At 45.1% G+C, this 17,943-nt stretch overlaps 11 protein-coding genes across 11 annotated transcripts; 7 read left to right on the top strand and 4 right to left on the bottom strand.

Annotated features, from left to right (window-relative positions):
- Nucleotides 1–113: 113 nt before the first annotated feature.
- On the bottom strand, nucleotides 114–949 carry VTP01DRAFT_2199 (uncharacterized protein; the record flags this gene model as incomplete). The annotated part of the gene is made up of 3 exons (XM_069380633.1): nucleotides 114–594; nucleotides 662–796; nucleotides 870–949. 3 exons carry the CDS (start codon nucleotides 947–949, stop codon nucleotides 114–116), a joined length of 696 nt encoding a protein of 231 aa, XP_069237702.1.
- A 285-nt stretch (nucleotides 950–1,234) lies between these two features.
- On the bottom strand, nucleotides 1,235–2,094 carry VTP01DRAFT_2198 (uncharacterized protein; the record flags this gene model as incomplete). Its single annotated transcript, XM_069380632.1, has 3 exons — nucleotides 1,235–1,745; nucleotides 1,823–1,954; nucleotides 2,024–2,094. The coding sequence occupies 3 exons, from the start codon at nucleotides 2,092–2,094 to the stop codon at nucleotides 1,235–1,237; spliced, it is 714 nt and encodes a 237-aa protein (XP_069237701.1).
- Nucleotides 2,095–2,942: 848 nt separating this feature from the next.
- Nucleotides 2,943–3,799, top strand: VTP01DRAFT_2197 (uncharacterized protein; the record flags this gene model as incomplete). The annotated part of the gene is made up of 3 exons (XM_069380631.1): nucleotides 2,943–3,022; nucleotides 3,082–3,219; nucleotides 3,283–3,799. The coding sequence occupies 3 exons, from the start codon at nucleotides 2,943–2,945 to the stop codon at nucleotides 3,797–3,799; spliced, it is 735 nt and encodes a 244-aa protein (XP_069237700.1).
- Nucleotides 3,800–3,984: 185 nt separating this feature from the next.
- On the top strand, nucleotides 3,985–4,815 carry VTP01DRAFT_2196 (uncharacterized protein; the record flags this gene model as incomplete). The annotated part of the gene is made up of 3 exons (XM_069380630.1): nucleotides 3,985–4,064; nucleotides 4,132–4,266; nucleotides 4,335–4,815. 3 exons carry the CDS (start codon nucleotides 3,985–3,987, stop codon nucleotides 4,813–4,815), a joined length of 696 nt encoding a protein of 231 aa, XP_069237699.1.
- Nucleotides 4,816–5,373: 558 nt separating this feature from the next.
- VTP01DRAFT_2195 (uncharacterized protein) lies at nucleotides 5,374–6,213 on the top strand (the record flags this gene model as incomplete). Its single annotated transcript, XM_069380629.1, has 3 exons — nucleotides 5,374–5,453; nucleotides 5,535–5,669; nucleotides 5,733–6,213. 3 exons carry the CDS (start codon nucleotides 5,374–5,376, stop codon nucleotides 6,211–6,213), a joined length of 696 nt encoding a protein of 231 aa, XP_069237698.1.
- Nucleotides 6,214–7,591: 1,378 nt separating this feature from the next.
- VTP01DRAFT_2194 (uncharacterized protein) lies at nucleotides 7,592–8,408 on the top strand (the record flags this gene model as incomplete). The annotated part of the gene is made up of 3 exons (XM_069380628.1): nucleotides 7,592–7,671; nucleotides 7,726–7,860; nucleotides 7,928–8,408. The coding sequence occupies 3 exons, from the start codon at nucleotides 7,592–7,594 to the stop codon at nucleotides 8,406–8,408; spliced, it is 696 nt and encodes a 231-aa protein (XP_069237697.1).
- Nucleotides 8,409–9,265: 857 nt separating this feature from the next.
- On the top strand, nucleotides 9,266–9,965 carry VTP01DRAFT_2193 (uncharacterized protein; the record flags this gene model as incomplete). The annotated part of the gene is made up of 4 exons (XM_069380627.1): nucleotides 9,266–9,345; nucleotides 9,390–9,527; nucleotides 9,600–9,685; nucleotides 9,745–9,965. 4 exons carry the CDS (start codon nucleotides 9,266–9,268, stop codon nucleotides 9,963–9,965), a joined length of 525 nt encoding a protein of 174 aa, XP_069237696.1.
- A 601-nt stretch (nucleotides 9,966–10,566) lies between these two features.
- On the top strand, nucleotides 10,567–11,390 carry VTP01DRAFT_2192 (uncharacterized protein; the record flags this gene model as incomplete). Its single annotated transcript, XM_069380626.1, has 3 exons — nucleotides 10,567–10,646; nucleotides 10,714–10,845; nucleotides 10,910–11,390. The coding sequence occupies 3 exons, from the start codon at nucleotides 10,567–10,569 to the stop codon at nucleotides 11,388–11,390; spliced, it is 693 nt and encodes a 230-aa protein (XP_069237695.1).
- Nucleotides 11,391–12,074: 684 nt separating this feature from the next.
- Nucleotides 12,075–14,015, top strand: VTP01DRAFT_2191 (uncharacterized protein; the record flags this gene model as incomplete). The annotated part of the gene is made up of 1 exon (XM_069380625.1): nucleotides 12,075–14,015. The coding sequence occupies one exon, from the start codon at nucleotides 12,075–12,077 to the stop codon at nucleotides 14,013–14,015; it is 1,941 nt and encodes a 646-aa protein (XP_069237694.1).
- Nucleotides 14,016–14,182: 167 nt separating this feature from the next.
- Nucleotides 14,183–15,514, bottom strand: VTP01DRAFT_2190 (uncharacterized protein; the record flags this gene model as incomplete). The annotated part of the gene is made up of 2 exons (XM_069380624.1): nucleotides 14,183–15,207; nucleotides 15,274–15,514. The coding sequence occupies 2 exons, from the start codon at nucleotides 15,512–15,514 to the stop codon at nucleotides 14,183–14,185; spliced, it is 1,266 nt and encodes a 421-aa protein (XP_069237693.1).
- A 330-nt stretch (nucleotides 15,515–15,844) lies between these two features.
- VTP01DRAFT_2189 (uncharacterized protein) lies at nucleotides 15,845–17,923 on the bottom strand (the record flags this gene model as incomplete). The annotated part of the gene is made up of 5 exons (XM_069380622.1): nucleotides 15,845–15,886; nucleotides 15,950–16,876; nucleotides 16,945–17,597; nucleotides 17,654–17,761; nucleotides 17,827–17,923. The coding sequence occupies 5 exons, from the start codon at nucleotides 17,921–17,923 to the stop codon at nucleotides 15,845–15,847; spliced, it is 1,827 nt and encodes a 608-aa protein (XP_069237692.1).
- Nucleotides 17,924–17,943: the final 20 nt, after the last annotated feature.

Genomic DNA, 17,943 nt, shown 5'->3' with positions numbered 1-17,943 from the left:
GTCCATGTTAATAAAATCTTCACTTGCATTTTCCAACGAATAAAGAGGGTAACAAAGTTTATTGCTATTTAACGTTATTTGATGCAACGATTACATATTTCACACTTGCATTTTTAGTTCATGTGTTTTGCAACGGCTTCTCCAAGACCGTTCTTTCCAGGAAGGAACGATTGACGCATCGTCTCAAATTCTTCGGTAGAGTTGCTGCGTGGGTATGGTTCGCTGGGAATCTCCTTGCCCAAAAACGGACATAGCTTGTCCCATCCATCACCGAGCTCCATTACCAACAGTCGATCTGCAGGAACATTTGCTTTCACCCATTCATTGTGCTTGACAAAGGCAGCTTTCAAGTATTCTTCATCTTCCATTCTGCTTTCATCCGCAAAGGCTCCGTCAACAAAGACAGTGCTAACCATTTCCTGGAATTTAACCATGCGTGGGTCTGTTTGAGGTTGCTGCTGCATCATCTTGTAGGCTTGATAAATCGTCTTCTTGACCGACTTGTACCAGCTCTCTGGTGACCGAACAGTGAGAATAACTTTGGCATCTGGATACTTTTTCATTAATTGCTCAACGAAAACGCAGGTAGGATGACTTAGATAATATACATTGTTGTTGGTTAAGTCAATTCAATAATTTAACTATGCCAGTTTTGACTTACTCCACTGCAGCGTTGTAATTTTCATAGATTTTGTCCCAGTCACCTTGTCTTTCGGGGTGGTTGTACGCTTCAGTAAACAGACTTGGGTCCAGCTCGGGACGCCTGATGATCTCTTTCATGTGATGTGTTTTGTATCTAATATTAGCAAGTATTGTTTGTTAACGAATGATGTATACCAGTAGTCGTAAAACAACTTTGGTCCACATACCCGAGCATGTTGAGTGCTACACACAAACTGTTGGTTCCAGTTCGTCCAAATCCTGCGCCGATAACTTCAAGTGGTGCCATGATGATGATGCTCTGGTTGTTTGAATTATGCTATTTTCCTCCGCCCTGTCTCGAAGGCTTGATTTAAAAAGAGAATGGCAAGGCAGACTTCGGTAATGAAATACCCCGATACCGAGGTGGTACAACCAAATTGCGCAAGGCGACGCAATATTATGTCTCATCTCGGAATTCGGTACCCGGGATTAAAAGTCGTCGATCAGCTGCTCATTTCTGTTCAACCAATGATTTATCCCGCATCAGCTGCTCAATGTTGCGTTTTATTACGAACAACTCTACATTTAAACTTTAAGTCGTAGATTTCTGTCTCTTCAACTGTGCCATAGCAGATTCCATGACGGCGCGACCATCTTGACCGTCTTGTATAAACAATCGCATCATTTCTTCAAACTCCTGTCTGGAGTTGGATTTGGGATAAGGTTCATCAGGTACCTCCTTGCCCAAAAAGGCACACAGCTTTTCCCATCCGTCTACACCGAGCTCCATGACGAGCAAGCGGTCTGCGGGAACGTTCGCCTTGACCCATTCGTTTCGCTCGTTGAACATGCGGATAATAGTCTCTCGATCGTTCATTCTCTCGGGGTCACCAAATGCTCCATCGAGCACAGTTGTTTCGTTCATGCGCTTTAATTTCCCAAGGCGCGGGAAATCTTTAGATCGGTAGTCGAACGCTTGCTGGGATGGGTAGCAAGTTTTGTACACTGAATCGTACCATTTGTCAGCATCGCGTACGGTCAAAATAACTTTGGCATCAGGATACTTGTTCATCAAAGGTACCAGCAAGTCGCAGGTAGGGTGGCTATGTAAAACGAAGAAAAACAGCTCGCAATTGGTACATCAAGCATCACGGATCAGCACTTATAAATGTTCGCTTACTCTACGCCTGCGTCGAAACCAGCAAAGAGCTTGTCAAAGTCGGCTTTCTCTGGATGCAACCATGCTTCTGTAAACTGATCAGGATCAAGATCTTCGCGCTCTATTAGCACTTTCATGTGCAATGTATTGTATCTTTGAATGAATAAAAAGCCAAGTCATTAGCGATGCTCTGGAGCTTGAGTAGACAGGCGCAAGTATTACCCGAGTTTTGTTAACGCCAGATGAAGACTGTTTGTGCCCGTTCGGCAGAAACCAGCTCCAATAACTTTCATGGTTGCGTGTAATAAGCAGAAGGAGCAGAAAAAGAATGAAAACTGTCAGCAACGCAAGAGTCTTGCTGACTTTCAGAATTCCGTGTCGTCGTACGTCGAATGCATAAGCCGTCGCTGAACCCCTGAATCTTAACCCTGCGCCTCTCCTGAAATAGCTGTATATGCGTTTTGCAGCTCATTTAATCAGTCAAGGATATTATTTGTGATCAATATATACAACGGCAGGCTAAAACAATCCGGCACAAATGGACAAAAGATCGAGATCGACGAATGTCAAGTGTTGCAAACATGAACGCCGACGCTTGGACTGACCTATACCCTCTTTTTTCCCTGTCTCCACACTCAAAAGGGGAGGAGGAGCCGCTTTAAGATGAAGAGTATACTTTTCGCCAAAAGTAATGTCGCAATTTGTGAAATTTTATAATACATTTATACACCAAAACGGCAAATTGCAGCGACATTAATTTTTGGAACTCGTGTGTAAACCGCAGAAACATGTCATGTGTGCCCGGCGATGATGCGCAGCTCCGCGCCTATCCATCAATTTAAAGATCAGTAGTAAAAGCGTTTCAACCATGGTCGTGTCCTACAAGAGTTTCTAGCAAACACGGGTCGCACTGTTGTATACAACGGTTTTGCTTGATCAGGGCATTTCAGACTTTTGAGTCAAAACTGTTCCGACAATCGGCATGTAATTAACCCGACGATGCTTGGCTTTGACGATTATCTGATCCAAGCCCACCCAACTGGCATGATCAATGTTCTCGCTACAAATCTATATAAATACTGAGCTTAGGATGGGCAACGAAGGATCTCCAGAAGTAAGAAGAAAAATCATCAGCAGTAAAATGGCACCACTTGAAGTAATCGGCGCAGGATATGCCCGTACCGGCACCACCAGTCTGTGCGTGGCACTCAACAAGCTGGGGTAAGTCACAAGATGCAAGGATGTCCAGTGCAGTCCTAACATTTAATCTGTAAAAATAGCTACCGTACGCACCATATGAAGGAATTGTTTAGACGCGGTCCAGAACTTGATGCCTCCGCATTCACAGAAGCCTACAAGCATCCGGAAAAGCCAGTAGACTGGGATGAAATTTACAAAGACTACACGGCGGCCGTGGAGTAAGTACATATTCAATATTTAAACAACCGGCGATAGGTTCTGATGTATACTTTATTCAACAGTGTTCCTACATGTCTTTTCCTGGATCGTCTAGTTGAAAAATATCCTGATGCAAAGTTCATCCTTACTGTTCGTTCACCGGACAGCTGGTGCGAATCGATGAAAAATACAATCCTTGCAGCTAAAACCATGTTAGATAGCAGCGATCTTCCCCCACACAGAGTCAAGCTCAACGAGCTGCGCGAAGTAATGGTCCTGGATGGCGTTCCAAAGAACGAAGACGGTAGTTACGATGACGAGGAATTAAAAAAGTTTTTCCTCAAACATATCGAGTGGGCCAAATCGATTATTCCTCAAGACAGGCTATTGATCATGGAACTAGGCGATGGCTGGGAGAAACTGTGCCCTTTCTTAGGAAAAGAGATACCTAGTGAACCCTATCCTCACAGCAACTCTACTGCGGAAATGAGAGAGTGGCACGCTAAGGCACTTGCCGAATATGGTGATCCGAAAGCTGCTGCCGCTGCTATCCTAGAAAAGATCTCGAAAATAGTTGAGCCTCCCCAACAGCAGCAATGATTAGTAGGAATTTCTTGTTGCCAGGAATAAAATTCAAAAATTATTGCAAGCTAAAGTTGGTTTCCGTTGCGGTAAAATTTTGCCGAACCGGCATGGTACTTAAGGTGCATTAGAGTTTTGATCCATCGATTTTTGCTTTTCTTTTTTTTCTACAACGATTTTTCCCACTGCTTATTTTGTAAACCATGGCCCCTCTTCAAGTAATTGGTGCCGGATTTGGCCGCACTGGTACTCACAGTCTATGCCTGGCTCTAAACAAACTTGGGTTGGTGTTTCAATGCATAACTCACTGCTTTGACTATACTCTGGTCTAACAATGTGAGTTGTCATAGATACAATACACATCACATGAAGGAGCTTTTGATTGATCCGACGCTCAACGCTTCTGATTTCACGCACAACTACTTGCATCCAGAGGACCCGGTTGATTGGGACAAGGTTTACGAAAAATATGATGCTGCAGTCGAGTAAGTTCATAATAAATACAGTGCAACAATGACGTCCGCCGCGTTGACTGACGGTTCCGACGAGCTAGTTTCCCAACATGTCAGTTTGTGGAACAGTTAATCAAAAAGTACCCGGAGGCCAAAGTCGTCCTCACCATCCGCAGCCCTGAGAGCTGGTTCAAGTCTGCTTCAAACACTATCTTCAAGATGGGCGAATCCTTTGATGAAAAGGCCCTCAACGGAAACATGCATCTCAAAAATGTATATGAAATGGCCTCCACCATGATTGTCCACGGACTATTTGAAAACCGCCTTCAGGACGAAGAGTTCGCCACGCGCAAGTTCGTCGAACACAATGAACGCATCAAGGCTATTGTTCCGCCTGAGCGCTTATTGATCATGGAACTGGGCGATGGATGGGAAAAGCTATGCCCTTTCCTTGGTAAAGATATCCCCAACGAACCTTACCCTCGTGGCAACTCGATCGAAGAGTTTGCTGCGTTCCGTGAAGGATTTAAAACCGGAGCTACCCCAAGAGAAACATATGAATCGACAATTGGAAAAATGTAGATCTAATGTAGCTATTGACTTTATATTCCAGTAAAAGATATCTATACTGATGTAATAATGTGCATGTAAAGGCTGGCGTGATCGGTTGCATTTGGCCATCTCTCAGCTGAGAGAGCGATTTGCTTTAGCCTAGACCTTTCTAGACTATATGTTATTATATATAACTTGCCTGTTGTTATACGAAAAGATGCGCCGTTCGACTCTGAAACTCCCAGCATTTTTGGACTTGGGAGCTATCCAATATGATGTGACATCCTGTTGAGCAAGATAGACTAAAATTAAGGTTTGTCCAATGATTCATTCTATGCACAGCAAGATTGTAAATAACAACCGGATGACCTTAGAAAAAACTGTGTTGTACACGCTGCATGAATTAATCTTCTGGTCAAGTGGAGTCTTCTCATTGATGTAAAAGAAGGGAGAGGGGGTAGTGGGAGAACAAGTCCGCTTTCGGTGCCCGGTAAAACCATTCCCGTCCCACTCCGCGACCCTTGGAGTATTATAATGGAAATTGGGGAGATCCGTCTTTCTCCCCTTCCTTCGTTCTGTTTGCAACTCATGGCTCCTCTTCAGATTATCGGTGCTGGTTTTGGTCGCACAGGTACCCACAGCCTATGTCTAGCTCTGGATAAACTCGGGTAAGGCATATTGTTATTCTTATTGCTGCCGCAGACTTTCTTTTTTGCTGGATATGCCTATCTTGTTAACCAGCAAATTAGTTACAAGACCCACCACATGAAGGAGCTCTTGCTGAACCCGGACCTTGATCCGCTTCCTTTCAAGCATAATTATCTTCACCCAGACGACCCAATTGACTGGGACAAGGTGTATGAGAACTACGATGCAGCTGTAGAGTAAGTTCCCAGTAGGAGAGCGCGCAAACTTCGCTGTTTAATTGATTAATTTTGATCTACCAGTTTCCCGACGTGCCAATTCGTTGAACCCCTTATGAAGAAATATCCTGACGCCAAAATCATCCTCACCGTCCGCACTCCTGAAAGCTGGTACAAGTCTGCCTCAAACACTATCTTCAAAATGAGAGATGTCATGAAGGAAAAGGCAGAGCAAGGAGACCAGCACTTTCAAAAGATTTATGAAATGATCACAGCCATATCCACTTCGGGTCTCTTCCAAGATCGTCTTGACGATGAAGAGTTTATGAAGGCAGTGTTTGCTGAGCACAATGAACGTATCAAGTCGATTGTCCCGCCTGAACGCTTACTCGTGATGGAGCTCGGTGATGGATGGGAAAAACTATGCCACTTCCTCGGCAAGGAAATTCCTGACGAGCCTTACCCTCGTGGTAACTCTACAGAAGAGTTTGCTGCTATGCGGGAAGGATTCAAAACTGGCAAAGACGCAAGAGAGACTTATGAAGCAACTATTGGAAAAGTGTAGATCGAAAGTACAGATATTGTATTTATATATATATCCAGTAAAGGTAGACTAGATTATCCATTTGTCCAATGATTCTTTCTATACATAGAAAGGGTGCAAGCAGTAGCCAGATGATCTACAGTCTGTTATCTTTTTGTTGATGCAAAGGTTCGCTGTCAGGTGCGCGCGTAAACCATTCCGCGCTCACTCCGCGCGACAGTTGTTGGCGTAAGAATTCCGGGATCTGCACTGTTGTTATTCTTTCTATCTTTTCTCGTTCTTTTTTGTCCATGGCTCCTCAGGTTACCTGTGCTGGCTTTGCACGCACAGATACATACAATTTAATCTAGCTCTGGATAAGCTCGGGTAAGGCATATTATTATCATTTTTATTGTTGCCGCAGACTTTCTCTTCTGCTGGATATGCCTATCTTGTTAACTAGCAAATTAGTTACAAGAGCCTGGATCATGATCCGTTTCCTTTCAAGCATAATTATCTTCACCCAGACGACCGGTTTGATCGGGACAAAGTGTACGATAACTACGACGCAGCTGTGGAGTAAGTTCCCCATCGCCGGCTGTAAACGTACGAATAACTGATTGATTTTCCTTTATATGTTGTTTGCTCTACCAGCAGCTTCCCTACATGACAATTCTTGGAGCCCTTATGAAGAAATATCCTGACGCCAAAGTCATCCTCACCGTCCGCAGCCCTGAGAACTGGTAGAGGTCTGCAGCAAACACTATATTCAAATCGAGACAGGCCATGAAGGAAAAAGGAGAGCAACGTTTCCAAAGGATTTATGCTATGATCTCGACCATGTCCAGTTCGGGTTGCTCCCAAGGTCGCATCGACAACGAAGATTTATGAAAGCAGTGTTTACTGAGCACAATGAATGTATCAAATCCAGCTTCACGCCTGAGCAGCGCTTACTCCTGTTGATGGAGCTCGGTGAAAGCTGTGCTCCCTATTCTTTGTGACAAAGAAATTCCTAACAAGCGTTATACTCTGGCAGCTCAACTGAAGAGCTTGTTGCTATGCGGGGCGGATACAAACTAGCCAAGATACAAGAGAAGACTTATGAACACTATTTGTAAATTGAAAACCAATGTCAGATCTACTAGTGCTATGATATACTAATACGTTGAAAGAGGATAATACAGAGTCGTACGGTTCAATTAGCTCACTTAAATAGAACTACTAATGGCTCGTTGCATTTGCTTTTTGCAGATCTGACAGCTAAGGGATGTATGCCTTGACTAACTGGACCGCTAAGTGTTTCACTATGTGAATAGGCGCAGGTGTACAAGTCACATGCAAACAACATCGTATGACGATATAAAACGCCAACGGGCGTTATGTTTGTCTTTCGAATATTCTTCTTCCTCCAACTTGTTTCATGGCACCTCTTCAAGTCATCGGCGCTGGATTTGCTCGCACGGGCACCCACAGTCTGTGCATGGCACTGGACAAGCTCGGGTATGTCTATGAAGTACAAGTGGGAGTAGTTTGCATGTACTAAGAAATAGAAAGTTACCATACGTGCCACATGAAAGAATTTGTGGTTAATCCAGAGCTTGATCCTCTTGCCTTTAAACACAACTATTTACATCCAGATGATCCAATTGACTGGGACGAGATCTACAAGGACTACGACGCTTCTGTAGAGTAAGTTCATATGATTGAGAAATAGTGAGGAGGAATTCACGTATGTCCGTTTTTAATGTATCCTTAGCTTGCCGACATTTCATCTTGTGGAGCCGTTGATGAAAAAGTATCCTGATGCCAAGGTTATTCTCACCATACGTAGCCCTGAGAGCTGGTACAAGTCTGCGTCAAACACAATATTCAAGATGTGGCCGGTATTGAAAGAAAGAGCAGAGCAAGGTGACGAGCGGTTTAGACAGATCCTTGATATGGCGTCTACCATAGCCATCTCGAGCCAGTATCCAGACCGTCTCGATGATGAGGAATTTATGAAATCCGTGTTTACTAAGCACAACGAGCGTATCAAGGCGCTGGTACCTCCTGAACATCTCTTGATTATGGAGCTCGGTGATGGATGGGAAAAACTGTGCCCTTTCCTTGGTAAAGACATCCCTGACGAACCTTATCCTCGCGGTAACTCGACCGAAGAGTACCTCGTAATGAAGGAAGGATTTAAAAATGGTGTCGACGCAAAAGAAGCATACGAGTTGGCAGTTGGAAAAGCGTGATCGACGTAGATATTGTCTTTATATCCAGTAAAGTTGATATGCTAAGACTATCATTTGCCCAATGGTTCTTTCTATACGTAGCAAGGATGTAAGCTATAAAGCTGGATGATCTGTAGTAAAAAATTGCGTTGACATATTGCATGACCGGATTCCTGGCTAGGTGGGTCTTTTCATTGGTGTAAAGGAAAGGAGTGGGAGGAGAACAGAAGTTCGCTCCACAGGTGTCCGTGTAAATCATTCCAACTTTACTCTGCGTGACAATCGGTATATAAAGAGTTAGTGAGGAGATATCCTGATATGACTTAAGTCATTGTCACCATCTGCAGCTTTAAGAGCTGGTCCAAGTTCTGTATCAAACATGATATTGAAATCGAGAGAGTCCATGAAAGCAAAAGAAAAGCAAGGAGATCAGCATGTCCAAAGAATATATGATATTATCTCAATCATATCTAGCCCATCATTTCTGTTGCAAAACCATCTCGATGACTAAGAGTTATGAAAGCCCTATTAACTGAGCGCAATCAATGATCAAGTCCAGTGTCCCGCCTGAACCGATTACTCCTGATGGAGCAGCTTGTTGCCTTAACATTATTGAGAAAGCTTAGAAGAGCTGGGTGTAAATCGAATACCCAAGAGAATAAAAAAGGTCCTGAAATAGAGCTAGTTATGGTTGCGATGCATATTGTTGCATTTGTCTTTTGCATCTGGCGACTGGGATATGTATGTACGCCTTATGTACCTGGGCCGCTAAGCTCTTTACGAGTATTTGAATATGCGGGGGAATCAATCAGCGCCCAAGCATCAGGTGACGATATAAAAGGCTAAGGCATGTCTTCTTTTTCCTCAACCTTTGTTTCATGGTGCCTCTTCAAGTCATCGGTGCTGGATTTGCTCGCACGGGTACTCACAATCTATGTGTGGCACTGGACAAGCTCAAGTATGTCTATGAAATACAAGTGGGAATAATGTATATGTACTAAGAAATTACCATACGTGCCATCCAAAAGAATTCATGGTTAACCCAGAGCTTGATCCTCTCGCTTTCAAACACAACTATTTGCATTCAGATGATCCAATTGACTGGGACGAGATCTACAAGGACTACGACGCTTCTCTAGAGTAAGTTCATATCGTCGACAAAAGTAGAGGAATAATCTATCTATACCCACTGTTCTCATTGTATCCTGTCAGCTTGCCGACATTTCATCTTGTGGAGCCGTTGATGAAAAAGTATCCTGATGTCAAGGTTATCTCACCACACGTAGCCCCGAGAGTTGGTACAAGTCTGCGTCAAACACTATATTCAAGATGGAGTCGGTGATGAAGGAAAAAGCAGAGCAAGGTGATGAGCAGCTGCGAAGACTCTTGGATATGATGACTACCGTATCCGTCGAGAGCCACTTACAAGACCGTCTCACCGATGAAGAATTTATGAAATCCGTGTTTACTGAGCACATCGAACGTGTCAAGGCGTTGGTACCTCCTGAACGTCTCCTGATTATGGAGCTCGGCGATGGGTGGGAAAAACTGGTTCTTTCCTTGGTAAAGACATCCTGACGAACCTTACCCTCGCGGTAACTCGACCGAAGAATATGTCGCAATGAAGAACGGAATTAAAAGCGGTGTCATGCAAAGCAAGCATATGAATTGGCAGTTGGAAAGTCCGTCCTTTATGATGGCCATAAATAAATCAAAGAATGTATCTTTAAGTTTTCAGCGCATGGTTGGTGTTTTATGACATACTTCTTACGACGGCTCATATCAGTGGTTCTATGAAGATCAATAAAACAAATGGCTTTGTAATGAAAAGTAGTCGATGGTTACAAGGTGGTGTGATCTGAGCACGTCTACCCAAAGATCGTTTATTTCGTAAAAAGCATTTCAAAGATCTAAAGAACGTATTATTTTTGAGCACTTCGGTTGAACGGCTTTGCAGACTAAACATCCGCAGCTTGTGTATCCTAATAAGGAATACAGCGTCCCACTTCGGGTTGAGAGTTAATCCGATTGCGCAATATTGCGTGCGGCAGTCGGCAGAACTAGGAACCCGATTCCCGATGTGGTCGTCCTGGCTGCTGCATTATTTAAATGAAGGCTGGTCGTGAGAAAGCTCAGATCATTGTTGATAATTTCTACTCCTACTCCTCTTGATCTCACAATGGCACCTTTGAAAGTCATCGGCGCAGGTTACGGCCGCACAGGCACCGACAGCTTGCGAGAAGCGCTCAACAAACTAGGGTAACAACAAGCGATTCCGTGTTATACTACAAATGGACTCACATCAATGTACCAACCATTCAATTAGATACACCACGCATCACATGAAATCGTTTGCCGAAGGAACGCACAAGAATCCACTTGCTTTCAAGCATGCTTACGAACATCCTGAAGAGGCAGACTGGGACGAGATCTACAAGGATTTTGACGCAGCAGTGGAGTATGTTCATGTCTCTTCATAATATTATAAATCCTTTATACTGACGCGATTGCTTTTTTTCTAGCTGGCCTACCGCCGCGTTTGTCGAGCAGCTTGTCAACAAGTATCCGGATGCCAAAATTATCCTCACCGTACGCTCGGCCGACAGCTGGTACAATTCGGTCAAAAGCAGCATCTGGGAAAGCCAGCAGCACCTGGATGAAGTTGCAAAGTCAAACAAGCGTATGGCAGAAATGAAAGAAATGATCGATACGATCGTACTCGACGGCGACTTCAAGACGGACAGCGCTGAGTTCAAAGACGAGGAGCGGATCAAAAGAAAGTTCAACGAACACAATGAATGGGTCAAGTCTTTCGTTCCTCAAGATCGCTTGCTGGTTATGGAACTCGGCGAGGGTTGGGAAAAGCTATGTCCATTCCTTGGCAAACCTATCCCGGACGAACCTTATCCTCGTCTCAACTCGACCCAGGAACTGCGGGCCCGCATACAGGAATTCAAGGCCAAGTTCTCCTCCGTGCAACAAGAAGCTACAACTGCTAGTTAATTGATATACGATGTAATGGGATAAACATGATGATCATCCTTGACATGCTTCTTATGTCAAACATACAATGTTTATAGTTTGATTACGGCGATGTTAAGCCTGAATCTGAAATACTGGCATGTGCACCCATAGACTGGTCCTTTTGCAATATTAAAGGCAGAGTGGTCTGATTCGTACACATCGTTTTCCTTTCACTGAAATAACCTTCTTCCCTTCCTTATACTTGAGTTTCGTTTCATATAGAAAGTCATGAACTCAATGGTAGAAAGACCAGACTATAAGTTTTCCGTCATACTCGAAAGAGGATATTGGAATCGAGTGACACAAGGACTGGAAGGTCGTACAATCCTGCACGAGAACACGGTAGCTGCAAGACAGGAGGAGACAGAAAGGACGGTAAAGATACACGTCAACATGTACATTGTCGAGTGAACTGATTACAAGACATTCATCTATGATGGTATAGTATGACCAACGAGCAACAAGAGTACCGTGATGTGGGTCTGGTTCGTTGAGAGAGCTTTAAATACTGCAAAGTACAGTCAATGTTGGTGGCAGGCACCGGCTCGAGTCATCGCGCTCAGGTGATGTTTTCGTCCGAGAGGCTGAAACTTTTGCTCTAAAAAGCACTCCTTTTTCTCTCCTCCTATCTTTTTCCCTTGCATCCTTTTATGTAGTATATCAATGCAGTCGTTCCAAAATGAGGAACAATACCTTGAAACAGAATTTTCGATTGCATTGGCATCGTGGCCCGTTACGCATGATTCTTTGGACGACGTCACCGACGGCTACAACGAGGACGTGGACCAGCAGACTTGCGACAAAACTGGGTTCATGCTGGACGGATTTGGATTACTCGATAATTACCATCATCACCTGCAGCAGCGGCAACAGCTTTTTCTTTCGTCATCACCACCGGTCGTGCCGCAAGAATCTTTTTCCCTGATACTACAGTCTTACAGAGACCTCGATTACCTTTTCGGCACAGGATCCAGCAGCATCAAGCAGCAAATATCTTTGCAAGACAGTACTCACAGTGATAGCAGGACGAGCAGCACAGAAATTACAGTGGAACAGGACGTGGTTTACGAAGATCGAGATGATGAGAATACCAAAAGCAGTTTGGGATCGCCATCACTTGCTCACCTCGTAGATGTCGACGCTTTTATCGATGTTGTCATGTCACAAGCATTGAGCCATTGGTGCTGCATCGGGTTCAAGGTCGCGCCTGTGAGTCTCGAGTACATCCGAGACTGGAACAGCGCTGCTATCCCGATTCGATACTGTGTAGCAGCCATCACGATGGTCTCGCTGCAGAGGGATAGTATCGTAGCACCGTCCTTTGCCAAGGATGGGGCGCTAAGTCTTTACTACACCGCCAGGGAGCAAATAGAGGGTATCTTGTTTGAACAGGCAGACGACAATCCGATTTTGATCCAATCGTTCTTTTGTCTCTGCTACACGTCCAACTTGCTGCGACTTTATCGCCAACGTCACGCATGGAGCTCGCTGGCAGCTATCAGTCTGCGACAACTTGTGCGTGATAAGCCAGCAATTCAAAAGCACACTAAAGTCGAGATCGATCCTACGCTTTTTCTGTGCTGGAGCCGATGGTACTACATTGACGCATGGATGTGTCTCTTGCAAGTACAGAAAGCATGTCTGTTGCTATCTGACGACTTGCCGCCGCCGCAGCGACAACAATGCTTGTCAAACAACGTCGATAGTGATACTTACAGCAATGCGCACGTTCGACAAATGGCCACATTGGGTCATTGTATTCGCCGCTTTATCCGTGTGTGGCAGAACGGTCTCATCCGTGTATCTAGTCGAAGCAACGTACCATCCACGTTATTCTATGAGCTCCTCGCAGACTTACAGTCATGGTATGAACAATTGCCACCGTGGCAGCAGCGGCAGCAGTACCACCACCATCCTCATCACAACAACGATCAAAATACTCTAATCTCCTCCTGCACATCAAGCAGTAACAACAACTTTAAACCTCCCGTCAACATTCATTTGTATTTATGCTACCACGCCGCCCGTCTTATGTTTTTCTACGAATTCATTCGACCGGGATTAACGTATCCTCCTCCAGAAAGCGTTCTCGCTGAGTCTTTGGAAACAAGCACTTGCTTGTTGCTAGGATTGCAATACCTTGCCGATATAGGTTGTGATCAGAGCACGTATCACCATCTCTTTCTCGTTATCCACAATAGCTCTCGAAGGGTGCATTTTTACGCTCGTCAGGGCTACGCATTTTCAAAAATTTTGCAAAGGAATGCTGAGATCCAGTTGCTGTTCAACGTGGCGCTCTTAAGGAACACGATCGCTTATCAACTGGATACGTTCAACATACGCACTTATGCCGCAAAGTGTGAAAAGGAAGTTTCGGAAATGAATATATCGCTGCATACTAGTCAAGACGATGACCATGGCACGAGTGATCGCCGACCTGGACTCATCCCGATATTTTGTGTCAGGCGTCAACAAAATACAAGCCCTGTATCTCCAAGTACTACATTCTCCATAGACAAACACTGCACCTTGTTCACACTTGATGGGGTTACTAAGAAAAGAGGAAGGAAAAATAAACGATCTACAACAAGCAAGGAAGAATAGAACAATCTGATGAAACGTGCTATGCAGTTTTTTGCTTTTACTGTATCACTTGAACACTACTGCTATCAATATTGTGCCATATTTGTGTGAGAGATGGAAATGACAAAAAGAAGAAAGATTGAACAAATGTACAGGAAAGAAGGAAAAAAGAACGGTGATACTGTCTTTTACACTGCGAGGCCATCAACTAGATCCTCTTCCATTGCAAGCAGCTGCTGACCAAAATGACGGAACAGGTACGACAAGACCATAGAGATGGGTCTCACGCTCTTGCCGGTCAACAGGCTATCTGCGACAGTGCAGTTGTTTCGGTATATGGCGCGTTCCACGTCAGTGTGCAACGTTTCATCTGCTTGACCTGTGACGATCGCTCGCTCAAGTGCCCACTGGGTGTTTAGGTACACGGATGGTGAGGATGAAGGATGATGGATATCGTTTTCCAGCGCAGATACCAGCTCTGCCAGCGTGGACATTTGCGGCTCGACGGACCTGAACCACACCGGATAATTACGATTGCTCATCCATTGCGACTGGGCACTGAGCCAGGTCATGCCAGCCAAGACGGCCAGCCTGGGCAAGACGATAAACAGACCTGCATCTAGTTGACACACTGCGTCTGCAGAAATCATTCCCGTGCATAACGCTCGTTCCAGGGTAATGGGTAACAGCTGCGTAAAGCTGTCCGAGAAGAGTTCGCGCGCAAATGAATGGAGTGGAATATGCATTGGCGGCAGCGGCGGCGATGGTGATGATAGTTGTGCTCGCTGTGGTTTTAAAAGTTGGCACAACATTTCCTCATCGAATACTTGCAGCATGTAGCATCGGTACAGCTTGTCTTCAAAGCGACGCCAGGCGCATGCCATGTGACGCAGAGGTGCGTATAAAACACTCATGGGCTGCCTGTCCTGTGCTGCATAGAACCCAGTGTGACGCAGATTATCCATCGATGAAACCAACTCTGTCGCAAGCGGCTCAAGCACGGCCGAGTAGTCCTCCAAGTGTCGAATTTGACATTGGCTGTGCAGTACCTGCGCTGCAAACCACACTGGCTCCGAAAACCCTCTGATCGATCCAACGAGTGCTCGGTACACGAGCGCCACCGTGTCCAGAAACAACCGCTGCTGCCGATGTACGCTCTCAATCTTGCTATTCTTGTGCGGATACTCTGCAACACTTTCAACCATTTGCTTGTCTATGCATCGTCGTCGGCTTTTGTCAATTATCCATATTTGTATTATCCTCTTAATTTACTTTTTACCTGCATGATAGAAAAGTGACAACAGATCGTCGGTGCGTAACTTTGGCTCGCAGCCGCAGCCGCACGATCGTCGTCGCTTTGGCCATGTCTTGAGCTGCAAGATCCTCGCAATGGTTTTCTGTGAATAGTCTTGCGCTGACAGGACAGAAGATGGTGCTTTGCTGTTGCCATTGTTGTTGTTATCCTGCCGCTGTAGGGATAATCGAATAGTGTGCAGTACAAGAGAATCCATGCTTGACATGTTGTACGTTGACAGAAGAAACAATACAGTGGTGAACAAAGACAAGGATGAGAGAGAGAGAAAAAAGTGTGTAGATCTCGGCTTTCCCCCAGTTATCCAAATAAAGGAAGAGACACTGAGAGTGGGTGTATGAGAGTGAGAGTGAGAAGCCAGCAGCAAGCACCCCTGCATCTGTCTATTTTAAATACAACACGGAGGATGCTTCGGCAATCTCACCCTAAATGTTCTGTCGATCCGCTTAACCCCTCTCACTGACTTGAGCTTATTCTTCATGCGACGATACAGAACCGTTTCTTTTCCCTTTTTATTTTAGGATCGCTGTAGCTATATTTACAAACTTGACTCTACGTCTTCTAGGTACGCATGCAATCGCTATGCAGTAATATGTAAGTGGCGGGTTCACTAGTGCATCGTAGATTGCTATCTATTGCTCACCTGAAGTCGGGGACCATCTGCACGATCCCGGCCTGATGCTTCTACGATCTTGTCTGCAAACGTCACCAAGGATTCTTCCATATATACATAACTAGTTTCGGGTTTTGCCATAACGTTTGCCGATTTCAGCGCAGACGTCGTCTTGCATGTTTCAACGACAGAAATAGCTCGCACGACAACTTCTACTAGCATAGATGTAAAGTTTTCGAGAACATTGACAGATTCTAAATCTGGCACGGTTGCATGCTCAAATGGTGCGGTGCTGATGCTGAAACCCGAACCTTGCTGATCTGACGTTACTGTTGCCGCTGCACCGTCGTGCAATGTCTGCAAAGACGACAGAGTGCGTGTCATACTTTCCATGTGCTGCATGAACCGAATATCCACGCGGGCAGATCTCATGGTCGACGGCACCATCTTGACATCCATCCACACACCTTTTTCCTGCGGGTTCTTGTCCACAACTGTTTGGTGTAACTGATCCAGGTGCTCTGAAATGTAGCGCCCGTAAATAGTGGCGAGTACCTGGCATCCGTATATGAGTTTTCGGGATGGCAAGCCGATGAAGGAAATCACACCAGAGATGAACTCTAGTCCGCACAGAATTGATTCCATCAGCTTTTCTCCTTCAACGTTGAATAACAATTCTCTCATATCCGTGACCAGGCTTTGCACCTTGGAGCATTCAGTGTCGAGCTCGCAAAGTAACCCAATGCAAAGATTATAGAACCAGCCTTTTACTATTACGAGCAAGTTTTCGTCGACAGGCAAGCCCATAGCTTTCCATTCCAGTCCATTTTGTGTCAAATTGTCACCGTACAAAGATGTCTTTGCATCCAGCACAGATTGGAGTCGTCGTATGTCATGTAAAAGATCGTCAGTTCGGGGTATAGATTCGGTTACTAGTTGTTTCATATCCTCAATGGACTTTTGTACATTGCATCATTGGTTAGCATTGATCCAAGCAGATGTCATCTAATATAAATGATATTCACCTGAACATAAGCTGCGATTTTGTTGATGTGACCTTCAAATGATCGCCATTCTGGGAATATTTCCATGATTGATAGGGTATGATCTCCACTTAGCTCGTCTGCAATTCTGAGCATTTTGCTCAGGTTCTCTTTGATGATTAAAAACTGTTCATCGTCTGTCTTTGTGTGGTCCACGTGAGCTATCTGAGAGAGACATTGCTGCAGCTGCCTCTTCTTTTCATAGAAAGCTTGTCGATATTCAAGCATATTGAGATTATGCCGCTGCGCTTGTGTTTTGAGCCATCGTTCAAAGTCCATTGTTCCTTTGCTGCCATTGCCGGACGAGATGCGACGCAGTGTGGGAATGGGTGCACTGTCGCCCATCATCGGTGCGTATCTGCGAGAGCGGCGGTTATGTATTTTGCGAATGGCACGCGGTCGAGATGATGGTGCTAGCTTGTTGTTGCTGGTATCGCTCATATCTACGTCATCTCCTCCTGGCGATAACCGCTGCTGTTGCATAGGTGCATCGTTCATCGTCAAGCTGCGTGCGATTTCGTTGGCGAGATTGGACGATATTTTCTGCATTTTGCGATCACGTTCGCCGTCCACGTAGCCACGTTTCCGTTTCACTGCCGCGGTGTCACTGCTCACGAGCAACGGGCTCATGTTTGCTGCTAGGAAGCTCGTGAGTTTCAACCATGTTGCAATCTCGATCTCGTCAGCTTACGTTGATCCCGGCGTATACCATTCGTCTTGTCCCGTAATTCTTCTCGCAACGTCGAAGATCCCTTGGAAGCCGAGCGATCTGCTTGATCTTCCTTCAACAAGCTATCCTCTAAGTGGGCTCATTAATCTCTGGAGACTAGGTGAGTTGTCCATTCAAGTGCTCTAAGGTGTTACCTAGCAGGCCTAGAATAACTTTGGTGCATTCTGCCCACACATCGTCTTCTGCTCTCACGCCTCCCAGCATTTCTTTATCAGAGGCTGTCACTTCCATTGTGGATTAGAAAGAGGAGG

Source organism: Rhizomucor pusillus, assembly GCF_041956525.1.
Source record: "Rhizomucor pusillus strain CBS 183.67 unplaced genomic scaffold VTP01scaffold_12, whole genome shotgun sequence".
Classification (NCBI taxonomy): domain Eukaryota; kingdom Fungi; phylum Mucoromycota; class Mucoromycetes; order Mucorales; family Lichtheimiaceae; genus Rhizomucor; species Rhizomucor pusillus.
The sequence above is the reverse complement of the archived record's forward strand: the minus strand, read 5'-3'. Positions and strand labels throughout refer to the sequence as shown.